Source organism: Falco naumanni, chromosome 13 (genome assembly GCF_017639655.2).
Source record: "Falco naumanni isolate bFalNau1 chromosome 13, bFalNau1.pat, whole genome shotgun sequence".
In the NCBI taxonomy this organism is placed as follows: Eukaryota; Metazoa; Chordata; class Aves; order Falconiformes; family Falconidae; genus Falco; species Falco naumanni.
The window spans coordinates 28189371-28211012 of NC_054066.1; the positions used below are offsets into that span (position 1 = coordinate 28189371).

The window sequence follows — 21642 nt, forward strand, 5'->3', positions numbered from 1 at the left end:
ATACATTTCAGGTCACCATCAGCTTGCAATTTGAAAATGCATGCATTTGAGGAGGTTAAATATAGATAACATGTACAGTTTGTTTATTTATTATTAAATACAAGGTAAGTGAAAATAAAACTAAGCAGCAGAGTCAGCTTTTTAGTCTGAAACGAGACTGGTGCTAGGAGGAAGGAAGTTCTTTCAAGCCAGCAGTTTGGTAAGTGATAAAATAGAGGAACATTAATATTATCCATAGTGCCAGAGAAAAGCAAGGTGAAATATAAACAAAAACCAGGACAACTGAGAACCCTGTTCGCAGAACTGAGAAAACAGATTCACCAGATACAGGCATCAACTTAGGTCAGCAACAAACAATTCTCCCCCTATAAATTATGTATATAATCAAACATTTGAGGAAATAATACTCAAAATTCCAAGGTGCTGTAATTAAAAAAAAAAAAAAAAAGATTGCAGTTACTGAAAACTTGGCATGAACAGCCCATAAACGCAGCCGGGCAGAAGAACAGCTAGAGAAGATGCTACTTTTAGGTTTTGTTTATTCTCAAGCAGCCCACCACAGATTTAGTTCTCCAGACTACAGCCTTCTTTGGAAGCCAGGAGAAGTGCCACTGTTGCCTAGACCAGCCTACAACGAGCCCGCTCGCAGCAGCTAAAGATTGCAGACCCAGTGCCGCCACGGACAGCGTATCCCCCGTTCAGCACGCCGACACCACCACAAAGCGGGCGGAAAACCTACAGGACATCAACAACTGGCTGAAAAAGAACTGACTCTAAAAATACAGAAAGTTGATGCAAATTGAGCTTTTGTGTCAGCAGCCCTTTGCTCCAAGACTTGCTCCTCGTGGAGCTGGGGCAGAACGCCTTGCCTACAGAATGAGCGATGGAAGAGAAGCTGACTACGTCCCCATCAGCTGCGGGAGCTCTTCCACAAAGGCCTTCATGGAAAGCTAAAACCAGAAAACAGACTTTACTAAGTATTATCTGAACACCAGAAATAGAAATCATAGATTCAACAGCTGCTATTCGAGCGTGGAGATAAACCATTTGGTTTTGCTGACATGCTTGTACAAAATGCCCAGAGCAGCCAGTTGCACTAACCTGTACGTAACCGTTGCGCGCCTCCTTCACCCAACGGCTCACTTGAGGAGCATTGCCTCACATGTCTCACAGAAGTGAGAGCTGCTCCAGAAGGCCAGATGCACGTTACACATACGTATGTAAGTACATAAACTAACTGCAGTGTTATTGGATACACGTTATTTTTGCATTTGGCACAGAAAACTATATGTACTATTTTTCAACAGGCTTTTTTTATGCCGAGGCAGGATTGCGGGAGCAGCTGTGGCCAAAGTAAGCGCAATGAAGTGTGCTGGCTGGGATTTGGGAAGGGAGAACAGCTGTGTGAACAGCTCCCACTGATCTACTGGAATTGCGAACTGCTCTGCTCCGTTAGTGATGGCAGGAGGGGATTCTCTCCCCATTTCGTTCCTTCAGCTCACACAGAGGTCACTAATTGTCCTTGATATAACGGGTCCAAAGGAGCTGAGGATCTCTGGCCTCATCTTTACTGGGGAAAAAGATGCTGCATCATTCATTTCCCTTGGTAATCTGTGTGAAGACTCTGAGCTGCCTCTCTTTGCGTGGATTTCACCTCAAATTAGGACCATCAGTTTAAGAACACATCTGTTGTTATATGAAGTGAATTCCTCTCACACCTTTCTTTTCTTAGAGACTGCCTCAAAACAGGAATTTTTTCTAACCCTATATTCACATAGCTATCTCATGACTGAGCAGAAAAAAGCTAAAATTTAATTCTAACAACTTTAGGTAATAAAATAACAAAGGAACAGAAGTTGGTACACTGTTCTGGCTATTAAATAAACCAAGAAATATTAAATAAACCAAGAAAAAAGCCAGCCCTCCGATTCCCTGTCCCTTCTCATTCAAAGCAGTCTTGAAGTTCTAGACTTCAAGGGCATAAAAACACACACCTACCTACACAGATGTATGTAACGCCCAGCTGTGTGTATACTATATATAAATTTCCACATAAAAACAAAGTTAAAGTTGATAAGAGAAGTAATTATTATTCCAGTAATCCACCAACAAAAAAATAATAAAAAAAAAAAAAATAAAAAGAAAGCTCAAACAAGTTGAGAATACCCAGCTTGCCTTCTGCTCATACAAGAGTTTAAAAGCTGCTCAACTGCAAGGTGAGGCAAGAGCAGAACAGTTGTTCGTTCGCCACACAAAGACACCAGCAAGGAGGATTCCTCCGGCTCCTAAGCAAATTCCAGAGCTGCCACTGCTTAGGCTGAAGAAAAAACAACCAGGAAGAAAATGTGCTGTATGAAACTTCTGTCCTTTAGATTGTGCAATCCTCTAGGAAAGACATTTTGTATCTTTTTTATGTCCTTTAAAAAACAATAATGGAAAAACATAAATTCTACATGAATTAATAAGGTAACGTACTATTAGCAAGTACATTCACCAGACTTTGTAATTAATGTACACATACACATGCAGTTACTCTGTTCTTGATACAGCTGGAATCTATTTTAAAAAAACAAGGGTCTATCTTGTTTTTTAATACTTTTTTTTATATACACTTTGTTTTTTAATACAAATTATTTGTTTCTACATCATGCAGGCATCAGTGACCCTGCAGCTGCTATTACAGGAAGATCTGGATGTATCACACAGCAGTGAAAAAGGGTCGAATTCATTTTCCAGATGGAATCACTATATGGGTAATTATTTGTTGTAAATTTGACAACACCTCCAATATTATGTTAAAACACTAAGGAACATAAATGAGAGATTTCAAGGCTGAATTTTTCACTTCCCTGAGGCTGTTGAGACATTCAAATTAGTTATAGGTAAGAGCTCCTCTTCTGTCTCTCTGACTGGACCACTGTTTTATTTTTTGTGATTGTAAATCATCTAAGACTGAGGGCCCAATCATGGTTTGAGCTTAAAGATGCTATAATATTTATGTATACTTACATCTGCAAAGAGATACTAGACAGCTGAAAGAAATTACCTAAACAGATGCTTGAAATCAACTTACACCAGGGGATACTAACTGTTCTCATACGCTGAAAAAAAAAAACAAAAAAGCAAAAAAAAACCCACACCACAAAAACACACACCAAAAACCCCAATCCAGAGCATTACAGCACTGTCAACACGAGGCACTCAAACTGGCACGCACCACCAGCATGGACCCAAAACTGAACTAACAGAAAAATAACATGTCAACATTCCTCATTCTTCAACAATGCAGCAAGCTGCAGAACCCTCTAAAAGGTAAAAAAAAAAAAAAAAAAAAACAAACAAACAAAAAAAAAAAAAAAAAAACAAAAAAAAAAAAACCAGAAAAAAACCACACCAAAAAAACCAAACCCTGCTTAAAGACTGGAACTATTGAGACAGACTCGATTCCCGTGATGAACAGGGGTCTCAAATGACGCTGTGTGAAAAGTTGTGTGCCTGCTTTTACTTGACTGGTAACAAACTAAACTATTACTCTGACCTCACAATTAAGAAAAATGGAAACATTTTTCTTTAATTCAGTCACAACTAGCCACTTAGGTTTAAATTTTGAGATGTAAGAAGTTTGAGGTATTCCACCTATATTTTTTACTTCATCGGTTTATGAAGAAGATAGAAAGATTTTTAGAACACTATCTTCTTTTCCCAAGTTAAAAAAAAAACACCACCACAACAACAAAACACAACACAAAAACACAACCACACCACACTAAATACATTCAATGAAAATAGCCATAACTTGACTACAGGATCAAGTCTCTGAAAATTAAGTCATAAAACGGCTTTAGAAACTCCTGAAGTGAAAAAGCAAAAACATATGATGCCATACTGTCAAAGTCTTTTAAGTCTTTTGAAGACACAACATAAACAGTTTGTATATTTTATGACTATCTTCCAACACACATTCTATAAATGCAAAGATAATTTTTTAATTTACACATAAGTTAGATGCACCTTACTTTAATATTTTATATTTTCCAAACACAAAGTAGACAGAGGAAAGCATGGTATTTTTTTAATATTCTCCTAGGTGAACATTGAACAGCTTATTTGCTGGAGACTGATGAATACGTAGCAGACAGGCTTATCAGCTGCAGAATCTACTTTACTGGAAGTTGTCAACTATAAACCCTGGTGTGTCTTTCCCAACCCCCAACTCTAATGACTAATTACAAACCCCAAGGAAGGGAGCAGAAAAACTCTGGCATTTTCACTTCGTATTCCTCACTGTTTTCTGAGGAATACTCTCTCTGAGGAGTGTTTTCCTCATGGAACCTGCAATTGTTACATAAAATATTGCAAAATAATACACACCAAAAAGAAACAACAAAATCTGGGCTATTTTAAAAAAATACATAAAGCAATACAGCTACTTGATTATTATACTTCAAAATGTATTATAACTGTTCTGATCAATCGATAATACCGATTGCAGACTAACTGATATTGGCCCCAATTTAAACAGACAATAAAGCTCTATCACCATGTGAGTTTTGCATACCTACGCCTTTGTGTATAAAAAGATTCTCAGTTTTACAATGGAATTTTCTTCTAAGCTTTGCTTCTCATTTAAAACATAAAATAAGAAAACCTCACAAAACCACAGCAGAAACATGAAATAATTACAGACCAGCTTTGCACGGCCTTCCCGAATCTGCAAGAAGCCTGCAATGGCAGCTATTACATACTACCCTCATCTCAATTTTGAAACCTGAAGGCCAGAATTAAAATGTAAACTGTATTATTTCCATCACTGAGAATATTACCAAAATTGTGCAGTTAAGCCAACTCCAAAAATAAAACACTACCTACTGCATCCCCCAAGCAGCAATTACCTTCCCAACAGCTACATCACGACTCCTAGAAAATTAACACCATTATAGGGAGTTGGAAGAGGGGGAACTGGAACATAGTGAGATTTCAGAACTGAAAGGTGTAATATACGTATGTTAACAATGTACTAAGCAAGGAAATCCTGCCTGCCACCCTTCTGGTACCTTCAAATGCTTTTTCAGTAGTCACTGATATCCCCATGCCTGCGATGACACTGCTACCTGCCCACAGTCCACCGTGCTGGCAGGCAGTTGTGCATCTGTCCTCTCTCTCCAACTTTGTTTTTTCCCCACACCTATTCCTTCCTCCTGCTAATCGAACTACCAACTCTTTAGGGCTGAAATTCTGTTTTGAATACTCATCGATACTGCAGACAGCACACAGAGCTTGATCCCTGCCTGGCACTTTCCTATTATAAGTAACATAAGGGTACGTTGACTAACCACAGGCAATCAAGGTATTATCATCTCATCTGAGGGATGGTATCATCTCTAAATATATTGCACTTCACAGTGGCAATGCATAAGAAACTTGATAACTTTGGTTACCAAGCTTCAGTTTTCTAAGATGCACCAGTCCTTGTGATCATATTGGATTACTCTAAGATACGTGCCAAAATAAGGTCAAGACTTCCTTGTATTATTCAGATAATTTGATCTTTTTAATGTAGCTGAACTTGGGAATACTCCATAATTCAGATACTTTACCAGTCTTCAGGAAAGCTCTCACCAGAATACTCTAGATCTCTCTTTGTCCTGTCGCCTGCCGCGCAACATTCAGACTTCTCATGCTCCTTCCAGGCTAGGGGTGAGCAACACCACACCCCAACAGCCCCCAGTGAGGCTCTACTGACTTGGATTTAAGATTAGAGTTGCCACCTAAGGCACTTTCGCAGTCTGCAGCTAGCAATCCGTTAATACACTCTGATCTTTGCAAATACTTGCTCAGTGGATCTAGTAGATCTGACAACCAAAGGCGCAAGGCAGGTAGCACGCAGATGGTTTGTCTTTATTCTGCAGATCAGATACAGCTGTGGACTCGTCAGGACAGGTCGCTGTTTGTCCTCCTCGGCGCAGCTGAGCCCTGGAACGGCACTGACGCACGCGCTCGCCTGCCTTCGTGCTCATGCTGACCCTACCGCCTAGCTCGCTTTCGGTTACAAGGTTTTCATAAGTAAATTTAATGATAGACTGGAATCATGAAAAAAAGGACCCTCATTCTGATTTGATAGTTAAAATTCCTGATGTCAGAGACTTAAGGAAGAACAACCAGCACACCCAAAATTAATAATGGAAAATAAACAGGTAATTTAAGTTGAAGGCTTGCTTGAAATTCCCATTTCTCAGATATACTTTCTCTTCACTCTTCCAGTGCCCTGTCCAGCAGCTGTTGTTTGCCTACCCATTGGAAAATAAGACACAAAGTAACATTACAAATAAAAACACCTAAACTTTCAGTATATTCAGGCTTTTGAGGAACTGACATGTTTTTTTTTTTAAAAAAAAAAACAACTTTCAAACTTTTCACAGACAAACAAAACAAAAGATTAAGGGCAAGAATAGCAATAACAACTTTTTGATTGTTCTACCATTTGTTTATTCTATCATTTATTTGTAAGTGGTAGCATATAGCAAAACACTCGGAAAGGATTGAGCATAAGCAGCAGCAGTGGGAAACAGTACAATTTTGCCATTTTTCATTCATTTTCCGAGGGGAAAAACCAAACAAACGAAGAGCTATTTAACATTCCCTAATTCAAACCTTAAGGAAAATAAATTTATATCAATACCTTGGCAACAAGTTTCTCCGAGTGGACAACTCAGCCCACAGGGACCTCCAGCCAAGCCAAAGCCAAGGGAGATGAGCCGTGAGCAGCGCGGGATGCAGACTGACACCGTCCCCAGTGCCACCTGCAGCAGTCTCAGCTGAAGAGGGACAGGACATTTGCCACGTTCATCTGATTCCTCTAACTGGTGGAAGGAGCGTGACCAGTTTGCTCAGTGTGTGAAATTTATATTTTTTATTTTCTGCTTCTGTTTAGCCATCTACTTGAAAAATATGAAATTTTCTCTTCTCTGGTTTAGTAGGAGTCAGGTCCAGATAGATTTCAGATGCTTCCCCTAGAAAGGGAACAGCTCTACATAAAATGAAACAAAGTTGTTTATTAAATTCTTTTGTAAGGTGCACTTAATTTTAAAATATGCCAAAAAAAAAGATTTGTAACATCCTGACTAAAAATCCTTTCCCAACACGCTTTCTTGGTCTGTAGTCCTCAGCTGCCATAACAGTACAATCTTTAATTGTACACGATATTTTTGTTATAGGATAAAGCATCTTTACTTAAACTGTCAAAATATAGTGCGTTAAAAGGATCACAAAAGATTCATGACTTCTAACTAGCAAAACCTGCTTTTTGTTGGTCAAAAATGAGATACAAATTTATAAACTGCGTGTCAATGAAAACAGGTCGTCATATTTTCTCCCAACACGGAAAAAAACCCAAAATTTTACCTCGATCACATTTGCTGTGAATTCCACATGGCGTAACCCTATCCACCAGTGCCCCAGCGCTGGGTAGTCCGCAGAGAAATAGCACAACATCAACAGAGGGTAATAAATTCAAGTTACACTAGAAAAGATGCCTGTTTTAGACAAAGAAAAGTCCAGAGGAACGGGAAGCACCGGCCAAAGCTGCTCGTCGTTCAAAGCATGCTGAAGGTCCCCACCAGCAGTACTGTAACAAAGCCTCACGGAACACAAGCTGATGTTCCAAAGCAAATCCTGGGACAGCAGAAAGGACCTCCTGTTGTCAGGGAGGAGGACATTTGGTACAAGGAGAGACTTTATAGAGCAAGGTTGGTGATGGCGTCCACCCAGAACCCCAAATTCAACACAAAAGTGTTGATGCTGAAATTTGGTAGTTCCATAAATGTATGTTTAAAGTTCTCACTGTGAACAGTTTTTGTAACTAACATGACATCTATACTTGGGTGGGTCCCGTTGTACTGCTATATTACATCAATGAGAAAGATACTCGTCAGGAGTTACAATTTTGACTATCACCAGAATTTCCAATGCAACCAATCCAAAAGTTCAAAGGCAGATTAACACTGTCATTCTGCCCTAAAATATATTTCCTAGTAATAGCTTTGATAATCTACAGCGCAGCATTTCCATTACCACCTATTTGACGGGACTTCATAAAATAAAATTCCTAATGACTATCAATAAGAGAGGCTATTTGTATTTTACACAGCTTTTCTGTCTTACATATTTGTTTACAAACGTGATCTCTTCTCAAAGACTACAATTACAAAAGTGTCAAAATTAAAACAATTCAAAAAATTGAGGGAGTTCTGCAGCTTACCTTATGGATTAGTTTATATTTTACTTCACGCTACCACACTTCACTTGCTTTAGCCCCTTATCTGTTACCTGAACTAGTATTTCATGAATAAATGATATTTTTTGCTTTTTAAAAATTAGGAACTATTTTCAATCTTACACTTTAATCATAATTTGAACAATTTTTTTAACTTACGTTTTAATATTAAATTACTAGAACCACATTTTTTGTAGTAAAAATGGCAAAGCTGACCTTTATTTTATTAGCCTACAATTTGCTCACCAGTGTTTTCTTAAGCTATATGAATGGCTTATGTACGCTGACAACATCCCACAGATGGTTATGATTATGTTCAACAGGACAACGCACCCACTTGAAAACTTCCACAGACGCTTACCTAATGGGATGTCACATTAAATCTGACATAGTAAGATAAAATAAGTACATACTAATTATATCATCTCAAAAAGGTCATTTTCAAATGATAAGTCGCAACATTTCTAATGTAATTATTGAGAGAACCGCTGCACTAACGTTCATCTAAGAATAAGTTTCTAAGCAAGTGTGATTATTGGACAGCTTTCTTCTGCCAGAAGATGTCCTTGAATATACATAGCTGTCAACATCTTGGAAATAGATGCCCCTAACTACAAAACTCTGGTAAACGTCAGGATTCGATTTGACTACTACTTGCTTCCTCTCTTAATGCTTAATGACTAATCCCTCAGAGATACCCTTAAAAGCCCTAAAATGTTGTCCTTGGGTAGAAACTTTCACTCAGCAATCAATCGGGAGCAAATTAGATGATTGTGTTGAAATGTACTGCACTGTTTAAGCTAACAAATGAATGAAGAAAGGTAGTATATCGGAACATATGCCACTACACTGAAGTTGCTAAAAGGGTCTGTTGGAAGAATATTTGGTTTCCAGTGAAGCTAATATGCTATAAGAAGGGACAGTGATGAAAGAATACCAAGTCATATGGAAATCCAAATATAGTGACAGACACAATTATTTTACTAATTGCTAATGAATACAGTCAAGTGGCTTCAAAAAGCAAAACTTTGCTTGGACTACTTCAGGTTTTGACCTCTGCATGAGCAAATGCATTTCAAACTGAAGCCCACCAAAATTGATTAACGGCGCCAGCCAAGGCCAGCATGTAGTTGAAGCTTTTTTCCATCTATCACATGGCCCCAAGGATAGTTAAATGAACCTTAAAATGGCTACAAACAGCTCAATGACTACACAGACTACTGCCAATTAGAAATAATTAGGCAGTCATTTTGGTGGTAAGTCTTTTTAAGTGCATACATAATGATGCAATGATGCTTATTAGCGATCTCATATGAGCTATGCTCAAACAGCCTGGAATAATTATGCAACTATCACAAAGCCTTGCACATCTCTGTACTTCACCTTAATGCATTTAAAAATCCACTTCATTACCTCCAGTAATTAATCCTCCATTAATTGCAGGAAAAGCCCAGTTTACCGTGCTTCGTTTCTAATTATCTTATAAATAGTTATGGTTCTAATTAATGTGTTCATTAAGCTGAATATCTTTCTCAAAGCCACGCTCAGAGCAAAGGTTCTGCTTTTGAGAAAAAAAGCCTAACTAGCCATAAGGTGAGGCCATTTTGGTTGTATTTGCTTTTATTTTAGTATATTCAACCTCCTAATTGGCATTTAAAATCTAATTTGGAAGAACTTCAAGAAGACTATATAGTAGAAAAATAGGGAGAGGATTTTTTTTTTTTTTTTTTTTTACTCATTCTCCAATCAAGAAGCTTAGAGCTTTAACAGGAAAACTTTTAGCATATCTTTTTGATATAGACTGGTAACAGATTTTCAGTGCTATGCCACAGATTAATTTAAATTCTATTACAATTTAGCTTACCCCTGCACGTTTCCATATAAGAGAAGCAAAAACTATAGAAGAAAGCTAGATATCTAACAATACACGCATAATTTAAACAAAACATACTGCTGCCCTTGCCTTTATTTCTAGGATATAAATCAGGGGTACAGAATAAAAAAAAAACAACTGTTATTCAAGCTGAGCATAACATAACTCTTTAAAGTCAATGACAGTTTTTCAGTTTGCCTTACTAGGAGTTGATATGATCCTACGAAAACTGCAACTGAAGAATATCTTAGAATAATATTTACGGATAAGGAAACTCCATATTGAAAGCATATGTTTCACAGTATTTTGGAGGTATGCATATAAGAATTGGCAGAAAATGTAATGATTTAAAATAAAAAAAAATCTACAAAAGTATAATCACAATATTTAGGTTACAGTTAGTATTAAGGTATAAATATTAGCCTATCTTTTCCTAGATTTTAACTTTTTTAAATATGCATTATATTGAAATACCTCTCTCCCCAGCTACACTATGCAAAACCAAATAGAAATTCTCACATTTTTTCCTTATGTGATCACATATTTAACAAAGGATTGTGCTCAGATAGTTACTTAAACACTGTTTTAACAGTAAAAGGACAAAGGCTTTACATATGCCTGAAATAAATTTTTTTGGCAATCTTTTCCTCCTGTAACATCACACCTCAGTAAAATCTGGAATCACTGAAGTCAAGTGCAGGTTTGCCATTGACTCCGATAGGGCCAAAGCTTTATACTAATAAACCTATATTAGGCCCAGATGAAACATTATCATCTGCACATACTCTTGCATTTCTGTGAGACCCAGTGTCTTGCCTTGGAAACTGGCAACGTTCCCTGTTTGCAGTGCCTTATTCTAGCTTTCAAATCGCCTCCCACCTGATCTCAACTTGAATGACCCACACTCGACCCTTTTTTCCCCAGGCCACAGCCTCCATACGTGGGCACCTCACCCTCTTCTCTTGCGCCTTGCTAGAAGAGAGCACGAGCGAGCTTTCAGACGGAGCAGCACACCGAACCATCCCAAAGCAGAGATGTGGGAGAAGAACAGGCACTAAAGGACGAAAGGACAGTCAGGAAAGCGTCACAGTACCCCAGCTTTAATCAGCTTAATCTGGACTCACCCCCAAAGCACACTCTGGTCATAGTATCAACAAAAACTGGCAGCTGCCTATCTGGATCTTGAAACACAACTGATTTATATGGGCCCAAATGTGTTTGTACAACGGTACCGAAACTGCTGCCCGCAGCCACTACTGTTCTACTCACAAAGACAGCAACGCCCTGCCATGGAGCAGTGACTTCAGCTGAACTCTGGGACAAAAACAGTGAACAAAGAATTCCAGGGCTTGTATGCCAATTTATACAGAAGAGCGATCATCTCTAAAAAACAAGACAACAAATCCTCTAAACCACAAGTCAGCAACTACAGCCTTTGCCGCAAAGATGGATTCTGCAGCACAGCTAGGAGCAGAGAGCCATCATACCTTGAGAAAAATAGTAAGGGCAGTGGTCCCCAGGTCCTGGCTCCCACAAAGTTCCAGACCAGCTTCCAGCAACAGAGACAAGATATTACCGATGAATGTCTTATTACTTATAAATAGTATTAATTTCTCCTGATCTATTTCTAGCAACATATTTAACCTCTAGTTTGCAAAAAGCATAGCATCAGGCACAGCAGACTCCATATGTTGCTGACCCCTGATCCAAGGTGCCTGGTTATAAGAACAGCCTTGTTATAACTGCCCCTCACATAACTGGAATAAAATAACATAAGACTAATATACAAAGACAACTGAGGAGGACTATGGTAATCAATCTATAAATACGTAAAGTAAACACGGCAAGGACTCTGTGGAAGAAACAGTACTCCATCATTACAACTATTATGAAGAGGGAAGCCAAATTAGTGTTGTACATGTACTTTTAACACTGGCACACACAACTCCAGCAAAGTTGGTTTAGGTACATTCAACAAAACTCAAATTTTTGAAATACATGGGATATTTCGCTTGTGTTCCACAGAGCAACTGTCACTCTTGCTAGGGCTCTTTACATTCTGATGAGTCTCATGGAAAACAGTAGTAAAACATTTTTTTCAGCAGAAATATATGGTTTTTTCCTGCATCTTTTTAAACTAGATTCTGTTACTGTTATACGTTACTAGAACCAGAAAGAATGAAAGATGGGAATAACAAACAGCAAAATGTTTCTACCAAATTTACAACTTCGCGTTTCACTTTTTGATAATCACATTCTAGAAATTAACGCTAGAAAGAGCAGCAATTTACATATCAAACAATGAAGGTCTTATATTACCAATGCATCTTTAAGACAGCTGCTGTATGTTGGTTTGCATAGCTGCCTCTACAAACATGAGCTCTGCAGCAAAAAATAACAGATTTTATTTCACGGCCAGAGCTTTGGTAACAGAGAAAAAGAGGATGTAAAAAAAAAAAATAAAAATAAAAATACATAGTAGTTTAGAATGTAGACACATCAAAATCAAAAAGCCAATCTCCACTAAGGGGAAATCATATTCTTCTTCTTGTCTTCTTGAGTATCTTTTCCCAAACAGAAAACTGAATCATTAAAAAAAACCACCACACCCCCAAAAAAACACCAACCTGCAAATATACCCTTTCCTAAAGGGAGAAATGAAAGTTTTTAGAAAAATAAGAAGCTGTACTTAAAATACATTGTGTCCATAACACCTGGACTGCCTTAGAAAAAAAAAGTTTACATGTAATTAGACTCAATACTTAGCTCTAAATGAACAACACTTATGCATTTTTGTCTTTAAGGCTTTTTTTTTCCCCCCTCTTTTACCAATGAAAGGCATCAAAGCAACTGTCACTAGCAGCTATCTGGCCTTATTGATAACTTAAGGGCCCTTGGCGTTGCCTTATGGAGTTTAATTTCCCAAAGTGGTCAATTAGATCTCAGTACTGTGCTCGTTGGTGGGTTATTGCTCTAGGATATCTTCAGTGCTACTGTTTCACCTCTGTATTTTTTCCAGTATAGTCATGTAGACAAACTGTTAAGTTCATTTCCAAAAAAGTCAGTTACTTTAGCTCAAAAATGTTTTTAGGAACTATTGGTGGTATAACCTGTAATGCAGCAAAATCCTAGATAAAAACCTGCAGGTTTTGATTTACTGGGGGGGGGGGGGGGGGGGGGGAAGAGTATGATCCAACGTTACCATCCACAGAACAACTCAAGATCACATAAGCAAACTCCGCAATCTGAACTTCAACTAGTTCTTCCCTGCCCCAAGCGTTTATTTCAAATTTAAGGAAGGAAATACAATATCTTAATTAAACATACATTCTAATGGATCATGGACTCCAAACTTCCCCCTCCCCACCAGTAGGAAGAGAGACAAACATGGAATATTTACATTGATTCCCTACATAATTATGTGGGTCTGTACAGCTAGTTGCATGTAAGTGCATTAATTTGTGCAGCAAGGACAAAAGAAAAAATATCCTAGGCAGCAGATCAAAACTTCAAAAGAATAACAATTCCAGTAGCTATTACCAGGCAAAAAAAAAAAAACCAAAAACCAACAAAAACAAAAACAACCAGAAGTAATGAAACATTTCAAAATAAATATTCTGATTAAATAGCATTGCTTGATTCCTTATAGAACTTTCAACTGCTTCTCTTTGGAAAATTCTTGGATCCATTTCCATAGGAGGTATTTCCAAAGCATTTTTATAGATTAAGACACCTTTTCAATACTGTCTGAAAATGTGTCCAACCTTGTTCTTCACAATTATCCTGTCATTTCTTGGTTTTTTTACAGCAGATACACAGAACGAGCCATGTTTGTACCCTCTCCCCCAGAGCCATCTCGTTGCTCCAAGCCATTACTGCTATTGTTACTCGGACGACACTTCCTAATTCCTTCCATCTCCTTCCCATCAGACCATAACACTCACATTGCCTGATGTCTGCAGGACAGTCAATTCAGAAAACCTCCACTTTCTTCCCCAAGCCCTTCCTTTCCCCCAGAACAGCTAACATCACCTATGTTAATGCTTACTCCTGTATGCAAGACCTCTACTCTTCAACTGAAACCAACTTCAACTTCAATCCATACAGCTGCATCACATTTCAATTTAGTCTTTCTTCACAACATTCTTAGAAAAAAAAAATCAGTCTTCTAAGACCATACAACTGTAATTCATCTTATTTGTGTGATGATCTTTGCTCATTACTTGAGCCATTCCATTCTCCTTTTCCCCTCTTTTTTTTTTTTTTTTTTTTTTAAATTACTCTCTCCTCTACCTCCTCCTGTTCCCCCATAAACTCTCAGTCTAATTTGCAAGGCCACTCACAATTTTGTTCTTTGTTTTTCTGCCATTAACTCTTCTACTAGATATTGCTGCTAACATTAATGTCTACCTCAAAACGTGCATCCCTTTTATCTTCCTCTCTCCTAAGAGCCTTTATTTTCTTTTCAGGCCAATGCTGTTCAAAAAAATTCTTCCTGAAATTCTTTATAATTAAAACTCTACATTGTAATCTATTAGAAGCAATCCATTAGTGTGGGCTAATCAGAATGGCCAGATACAGCCTGTAACTAAAAGGAAGTTTTGAACACAAGTTAGTACAGATTGTGTCTTGATCCAACACTTGCTATCAGCTGTAAGATCTGACAGGCCAGGGTGTTTATTTGGAAAGACTCTAACACATTAATACTACCACAGTAAAATAATATGATGCATGAAAAAAAGAGACTATCTGAAGATCAAACCATTCCTATTCACCATTTCAAGTAATGCAAATACAAAAGCATTCAGTGATAAGACTTTTCAAAGATATAGACAGTATTACAAACAACATTTGACTGTGCAATACCAACTCTTCACCAAAATATTTCCTAGCAATGGTTGTATTGTTAAGAAGATACTAAAAAAGAAAATTCTCAAAGACCAAAAAAAAACCAACCCTCGGGCAAAAGATGATTGACCCTTGCCAGTACTAAAAACTGAAACCCACAAAAACCTTAAGATCTTCCCTATACAGTTGCATGCTATAAAGAACACAGGTAAACAACTAATACATAGCAAGGATTTACAGCTTTCCCCACCCATGAATAAATGTCTGAATGAAGCTATGACCTTTTTTGAGAACAGATCAAACCCAATGGCAAGAACCTCCAACTTCAGGGTAAGCGTTGTCTAGTGTTGTATTTGTGTTTGAAGCAGCAGCGTTGAAAATTCATCTAGAAAGGGGTGGTGGGGAATTCTTTTCTTATAATTCCATCATCACTCTATCATGAACCAGGTAATGCAAATTACACTGCCTTTAGAGATCACTAAATCTGTGAACCTGCCTATTCAGTATGTATACCAACACAGTCCTATTTTAAAGAAATTAGTGGGGGTTTACTATTATTTATTTCACGACCCCTTTCACATTGCACTTCTCTGCATGACTACAGAACTATTTTTAAATATTACAAATTGTAAGTGCTAAAGACAAAGAATTCTGGCAAGCTATGAGAGTAGAATGTAAGCTAATTCTCGTTTACATTGCTAGGATAATGGCAACTTCAGTCAACAAGCTGCTTTTTCATACCAAAAAACAAGTCTATTCCAAAGGCACCCATAAGAAGTAGGTCATGCTGCCACTGGACTGCAATAATACGGCATTTCAATATTAAATCAATTAGACTGGAAGAATGATAAAGAAATAAGATGTATCCATGTACCCCCCCCCACACACACACAAACTGGGGTAAAAAAACCACACTAATCAAATGCTTCCTTCACTGACAGTCCAAAGGCATCAATTCCACAAACAGGATCACTTTACACACAATATTTTCTCTCCTTTGATATGTATAGATGGATGTACTAGCTGTTATTGTGTCAGTCTAAGTTGAACTGTCTTAAAGATATTTCAAGGCAGCAGTTTTCAGTTTAACAAAGAAAAAGCCAAAAAACACTTGGCAGACAATAAAAACAAACTTGCATATTTAAAGGCAATTATAGTGAAACACTCTATAATCACAGAATTGTATGAAATCAAGGAATAAAGGTTAACATATTTTGGTTACTTCTATTTAAAGCTACATGAATTAAAAGATTTGCGTTACATGTTCTGATGCAGAGGAAGTATTTCCATATACAATTAACTTGCAGAACAATTGAAGCGAAACATCTAAAAATATTAACAAGACTCTATCCACATAGAAATTATATGAAATCCGAGTTTCTCCATTCCAGAGAAGCATAATATTCTAATAAGAACTATCCTAATCTTCACCCAGCAATAATTTCAAGATATTATTATTCTCATTTCCTTGAATAATATCCATACTCCAGGGCCATTTTCCTTCTCATATTCAATATCATGCATGCTTGTATCAAGATTCCTTTCTTCATATCCTGTCACAGTATCAATCACTGCCTCCTGTCCACTCAATCCACTTTTGATTTATCAGCCGCCGTCTTTCTGGACTCCATAACTCGACCCAAACCATTTTAGCAAGACATTGACAAATAGCACCCAGTATCACATCAACCTGTTCCACTTAGTAAACTAAGAAACAGTAACTGTGACATCTCTGCATAAGTATTCCATTCTATTCCCCAGACTGATGTATATTAATGAGATGGTATTTGAAATGCTTCTTCCACATCAGCATCTAATATGATCAAATTAGGAAATGGGATGATTTATTAAATTTCGTAGAGCTGAAATATTTCTTTATATCACTATATGTGTGGTTTCAGAAAGTGAGCTGTTGCTTTCAATTTTTCTACTGAGGATGTGCCTGCATTTCACAGACGAATTATTGTCTTTAAAAAGATTGCAAGAAGGCGAAATGTTATTAAGCAAATGCTCAGTAAAACAAACTAAATCGGTTTTAAAATTCCTAATTTAATGTAAATCTTGGTTGTTTTGCTGAAATTCAGTTTGTGATCTTATTAAGTCGTATTTGCATTGTACTATCTTGCTGTAGGACAGCTTTAAATTTATAGTATTACTAGGAAGCCCCACTTTTTTGACTCTAAAAAAATGCATCTAAAATAAAATAGTTATAATATGCACAAGTTTTCTTATCTTCCAAAATAAAGTTTTTTAAAAAAAGAATTGCTTTAGCTTACAAGCAATACCTACTCAAAGTATTTTTAGAACATGTCATTATGAAAATCTAACTTTTCAAATTAAAACTTGTATTTCAGTATTTTACATGGTGTGAGATCTGCAAATCATTCATCGAAATAAAACACCTATGTTAAAGAAGTATTAAAAAAATTACATTGCAGTCACATATACTTTTACCAACATTTTCACCACCTTGAAAAACAACGTATCTTAATCTGATGGGGGACTGTGGGGAGAAAAGACACTATAAAAAAAATACAGAATTCGTGCCATCTGCATGACTTACACCAAAAACAAATCCAGTGATTTAAAGATACCAGATGTTAACTTCCAATATCAAACTAGTTTTCTCATGCCAGTCCCATTCCCTTGGGGCAGAGGGGCAAGAAATCACAGTTGCTCAAGTCCTAAAGGTGGTACTGGGAAGGTACAACTGTAATGGTCCACATACGAGTAGTGCAGAGATTATCATCACTTTACTGCTGTATCTCATATTGCTGCTTTTCAGGTGCGTCAGTAAATTTTACTCCCTGCCACTGGCAATTCAGAAGTTGGAGATTAACAAGAATACTTCAGTGGGTAACAACACACTCTTTACTACACTAATACAAGGTGGCTGTCCAATTACTTCTGATCATTTTATTAGCTAGTTTACATATGTGTTTTCTTCAGCACTTACCTTTAGAAGTCATATGAAAATAAGCTGCCGCACCCCAAGCAAAAAAATTAATGAATTACAGATGCCAAATTCTTATGAAAATTCCCCTTCAGCGCTACAAATACATACGTTTCCTAAGACAAATATTGTCTCTTTACATTTAACAGTGCTGAACGGATTTTTCTTGTCTGACTGCTTTTTTAATTAATTTCAACTTCTGTTACCCACAACCTCCAACAGCAAGGGCTTCCACAGCTTAATTATGTGATACGCAAGAACCACCTCCTTTTGTTAGACCAGGATCTGCCACCAGCTGACCTCACTTCGTGCCTGCTGCCCAGGTCTTACACTGGAGGAGACGGGAAACACTCATTCCTTAAATCATCTTCTCACACTATTCATTTTTATTTTCTTTTTATACCTCTCCATCATATTCCCTCTTCTCCCACAATCTCTTTCCCAGCCTTAAGAAGCATAACATACTCAGTCCTCTTAGGAAAGCTGCTCATACCTTCGATCGAGTGCACGAGAGATTCTGAGATAGCAAAGAAAGGAGCTATGTGGCATTGCTGCAACCACCTCCAAGCTAACAGGGAAAACACAGGCCTCCAGAAGCAGCTTTCAGCAACCTGTTTAACTCTTCTCCAGAAATATGACTAATCGATGGCTTCGCCATGTAACATTACAGCAGAGAGCAGACTTAGAAAAAATTACAGTAAACGATTCAGTCCATCCTGTTGGGTTTAGGTTTATGCTTTTAACATGCTAAAAACCTATTCTGTTACATTTTAGGATGTTATTTCTAAATATTTTCCCTGAAGAACCATGCCTGTGAATAGTAACATAATTTAAAGCGACATGCAGCTATACCTTCATAGCTATAGTGCTGAAAAGCTCGTATCTTTTATACATAAAATATTTTAGACACAGCATTTTGCAGCACAAATTGAAACAAACATTGGTCATGGTTTTGAAGTTTTTAGGTGCATAATTTCCATATATTGTAATGACAATTAACACCAGTAAACCCCTTGGTAAAAATGACAATTAGACTATGTCTAATGAGATCTGCAATTTATACTTGTTACAATAAAAACCAGGTCTTTAAATCAAGTTACATATTTCTTAATGCTGAGTAACTGACACACTGAAAAACACCTTCATTTTCACCTTATTCTTTTGATATTCTATTGTTTTTAAACTGATTTTGCTAGCAAAACAGTAGGTATTTACAGGAGTATTTCTACACACAGCGCAGCAGCTTATCAGGAGTCTACAGCTCAGATGGCAAGTATACTCACGGAGAGATCAGACAGTTTAAATAACCAAATTGCTACTACAAAGACACTATAGCAATAAGTGTCCAGGCAACTATTATAATGAACAGCTGTGAATAAGTCATGAGACAATACAAATAAGAGAAACTGAAACATTCACATCTTTCAACAACAATTTTTCAACATTGAGAGGCAACAGCTCTACTGATTTGGTCTACGAAAATAACATGTTTTACTAAATTCTTAGTGCAGGTACACAAAATTACCTGGCTGAAGATCTTAAACACGTACCATACAAGCTTTGATCTGCCTGATGTACTCAATTAATTTAAATTCAACAGAAAATGCTAACAGTAATTCCGATACCTAGGGATACACTTTATTTAAACTTTTCAATTGAAAAATACACACGCACCAGAATTGAGCTTCTTTTAATTACAAAAGCATGAAGCAGGTTTTATAATACAATTTGCAACATCTGATTAAGATTTAAATATTTAAATTATGTTTATTATTGAAAATATTAATCTGTCACAATCTAAAGTTTATGAAAACTTTCAGCACCATAGATATCTTTAAATATTAAGAAAAATTTGCATAACTAAATACTCATCTCTTTCCGAGGGAAATACAGATGAGAGAAGAAAATAACAGTTTAGCCTGATCTTCAGGGAGCCAATGTTATGCATGGGAGTTATGGAAATCAGTAATCAAAAAAACTTCACAAGTTTTCAGACAATTACAGTTAAACCAAGGTGACTTTATTAACATTTTTTGCACTTGGTCAAACGCAAAATATCTAACTTATCTTCAAACCCAACTGCTCCACCAGTGTAATTTAAACATTCAGTACATCAAAAGCACTGCACTGAGATTAGGAAGAGTTTCAAATGGCATTGTTTAGACAATCACTTGCAACCATTATTTCTAGTATATTACAAATTCAGTAACTACATGGAGATTTTAAAGTAATGGTTTTTATGTTAGAAATAATAATTATTTTTCCTAGAAAATAGTCTTACCTTCTTGTCCTACTTTTTGATCTCGATCTTTGAGACTTGTAGGATTTGCCTCTGCCCCTTGATCGGCTACGACTGCGTTTTCTTCTGGAACCATACGAAGAACTACTACTCGATCTGTGTCTGCGTCTAGAACAAAACCATACTATTAGTACACTACTGCTTCTAAAAAACCCAAAAACAAACAAAACCCCTAACACTTTACTCTAAAGGGGACATACAAACCTGTCTTTATTTTTATTATGCTGTAGAAGCTTCAAATACCACTATTACACTGTAATAAATAATTCACATACATGTGGGCAATGTCCATCTTAAACAGCTTATATTCCAAAATATAAATCCCAGGACAGAAAAAGGGTAGACAGAGAAACAGAAGTTAACCAATTTGCCTAGCATCATGCAACACCTCAAGGGCAAAGCCAGGAACACAGCCCAGTTCTCAATGGTGTTTAGTCCCATGACCTGCTCGTTGGAACTCTCTGCCTCTTAGCCAAATCTAAGGTTGAAGAAACATTTAAAACCTACATTCTCAGCAGGATTTACACCATATGGGATAGAGGACTACAATTCCAGCACTAAAAAATGAAATTCATAACATGCTAACTTCTGCATTGCTACTCTATACAATTATTTCTAGTCGTACTATGTACCCACATAAAATGTAGATATTAAAATGTAGACATTAAAACGTATTTAAAGTACACAGACCTAAAAATATTTCAGGTGTGTATATATAACCTTACAGATTTCTTATCTCAGTGTTTGTAACACACAATCTTTGTTCTGCTCCAATGCTGACAGATCCTTGCCCCACCCCCCCCCTTTTCTTTTTTAGTACTATTAGTAATCCAATAATCAGTGTTAATTTATTCCATTTGAGCTTGGAAGTTTTCTCCTGAGTTCAGTCAGGAGCCAGAAAGGTATCTTCCTCTTCCTTTCCCACCCAACCTTCCAGTTTCATTTAGGCAAAAAATAGATTTTTATACACAAAGGAGAAAGGTGAATGAATAGGCACTAAATACATAAATTAAACCAACTAATCCCAAAACTGGGGGGAGGGATACCTTCCCTCCTTAAGTCTTAATCTTAAGATTTCCTCTCTATCTCTATCTGCCTAACAGCTAACTAAATATCAATTCCAATCCTTACGAGAAGCTCCATATTTTTGGCCTTTATTATGTTTGATTCATATTAAAATGTAACACCACACAGAAACACTTCTGTAATTCAGGGATGCAGCCAACGTGATACGTGCTTACCCAGCATAAGGGAAAGGTGCTGCACTATGTACAAGTAGCACTGCAGTAGTCCAAACTGGAAAAAGATATATATAGGTTAACTACTAAAGAACAGGTCTTCATCTGAAAAAGGAATGCAATGTTCCTGCTAAACAAAGATGAAGAACAGTAATCTCA

The 21642-nt window shown here is 37.0% G+C and overlaps 1 protein-coding gene across 1 annotated transcript in view; it reads right to left on the reverse strand.

The window, feature by feature from the left end:
* The window catches only part of RSRC1 (arginine and serine rich coiled-coil 1), a 170195-nt gene that overhangs the window by 139661 nt on the left and 8892 nt on the right, over positions 1-21642 (reverse strand). Inside the window, exon 3 of the mRNA XM_040613202.1 lies at positions 20228-20353. Within this exon, the coding sequence (XP_040469136.1) occupies positions 20228-20353 (126 nt within the window). The remainder of the gene's footprint in view (positions 1-20227; positions 20354-21642) is intronic.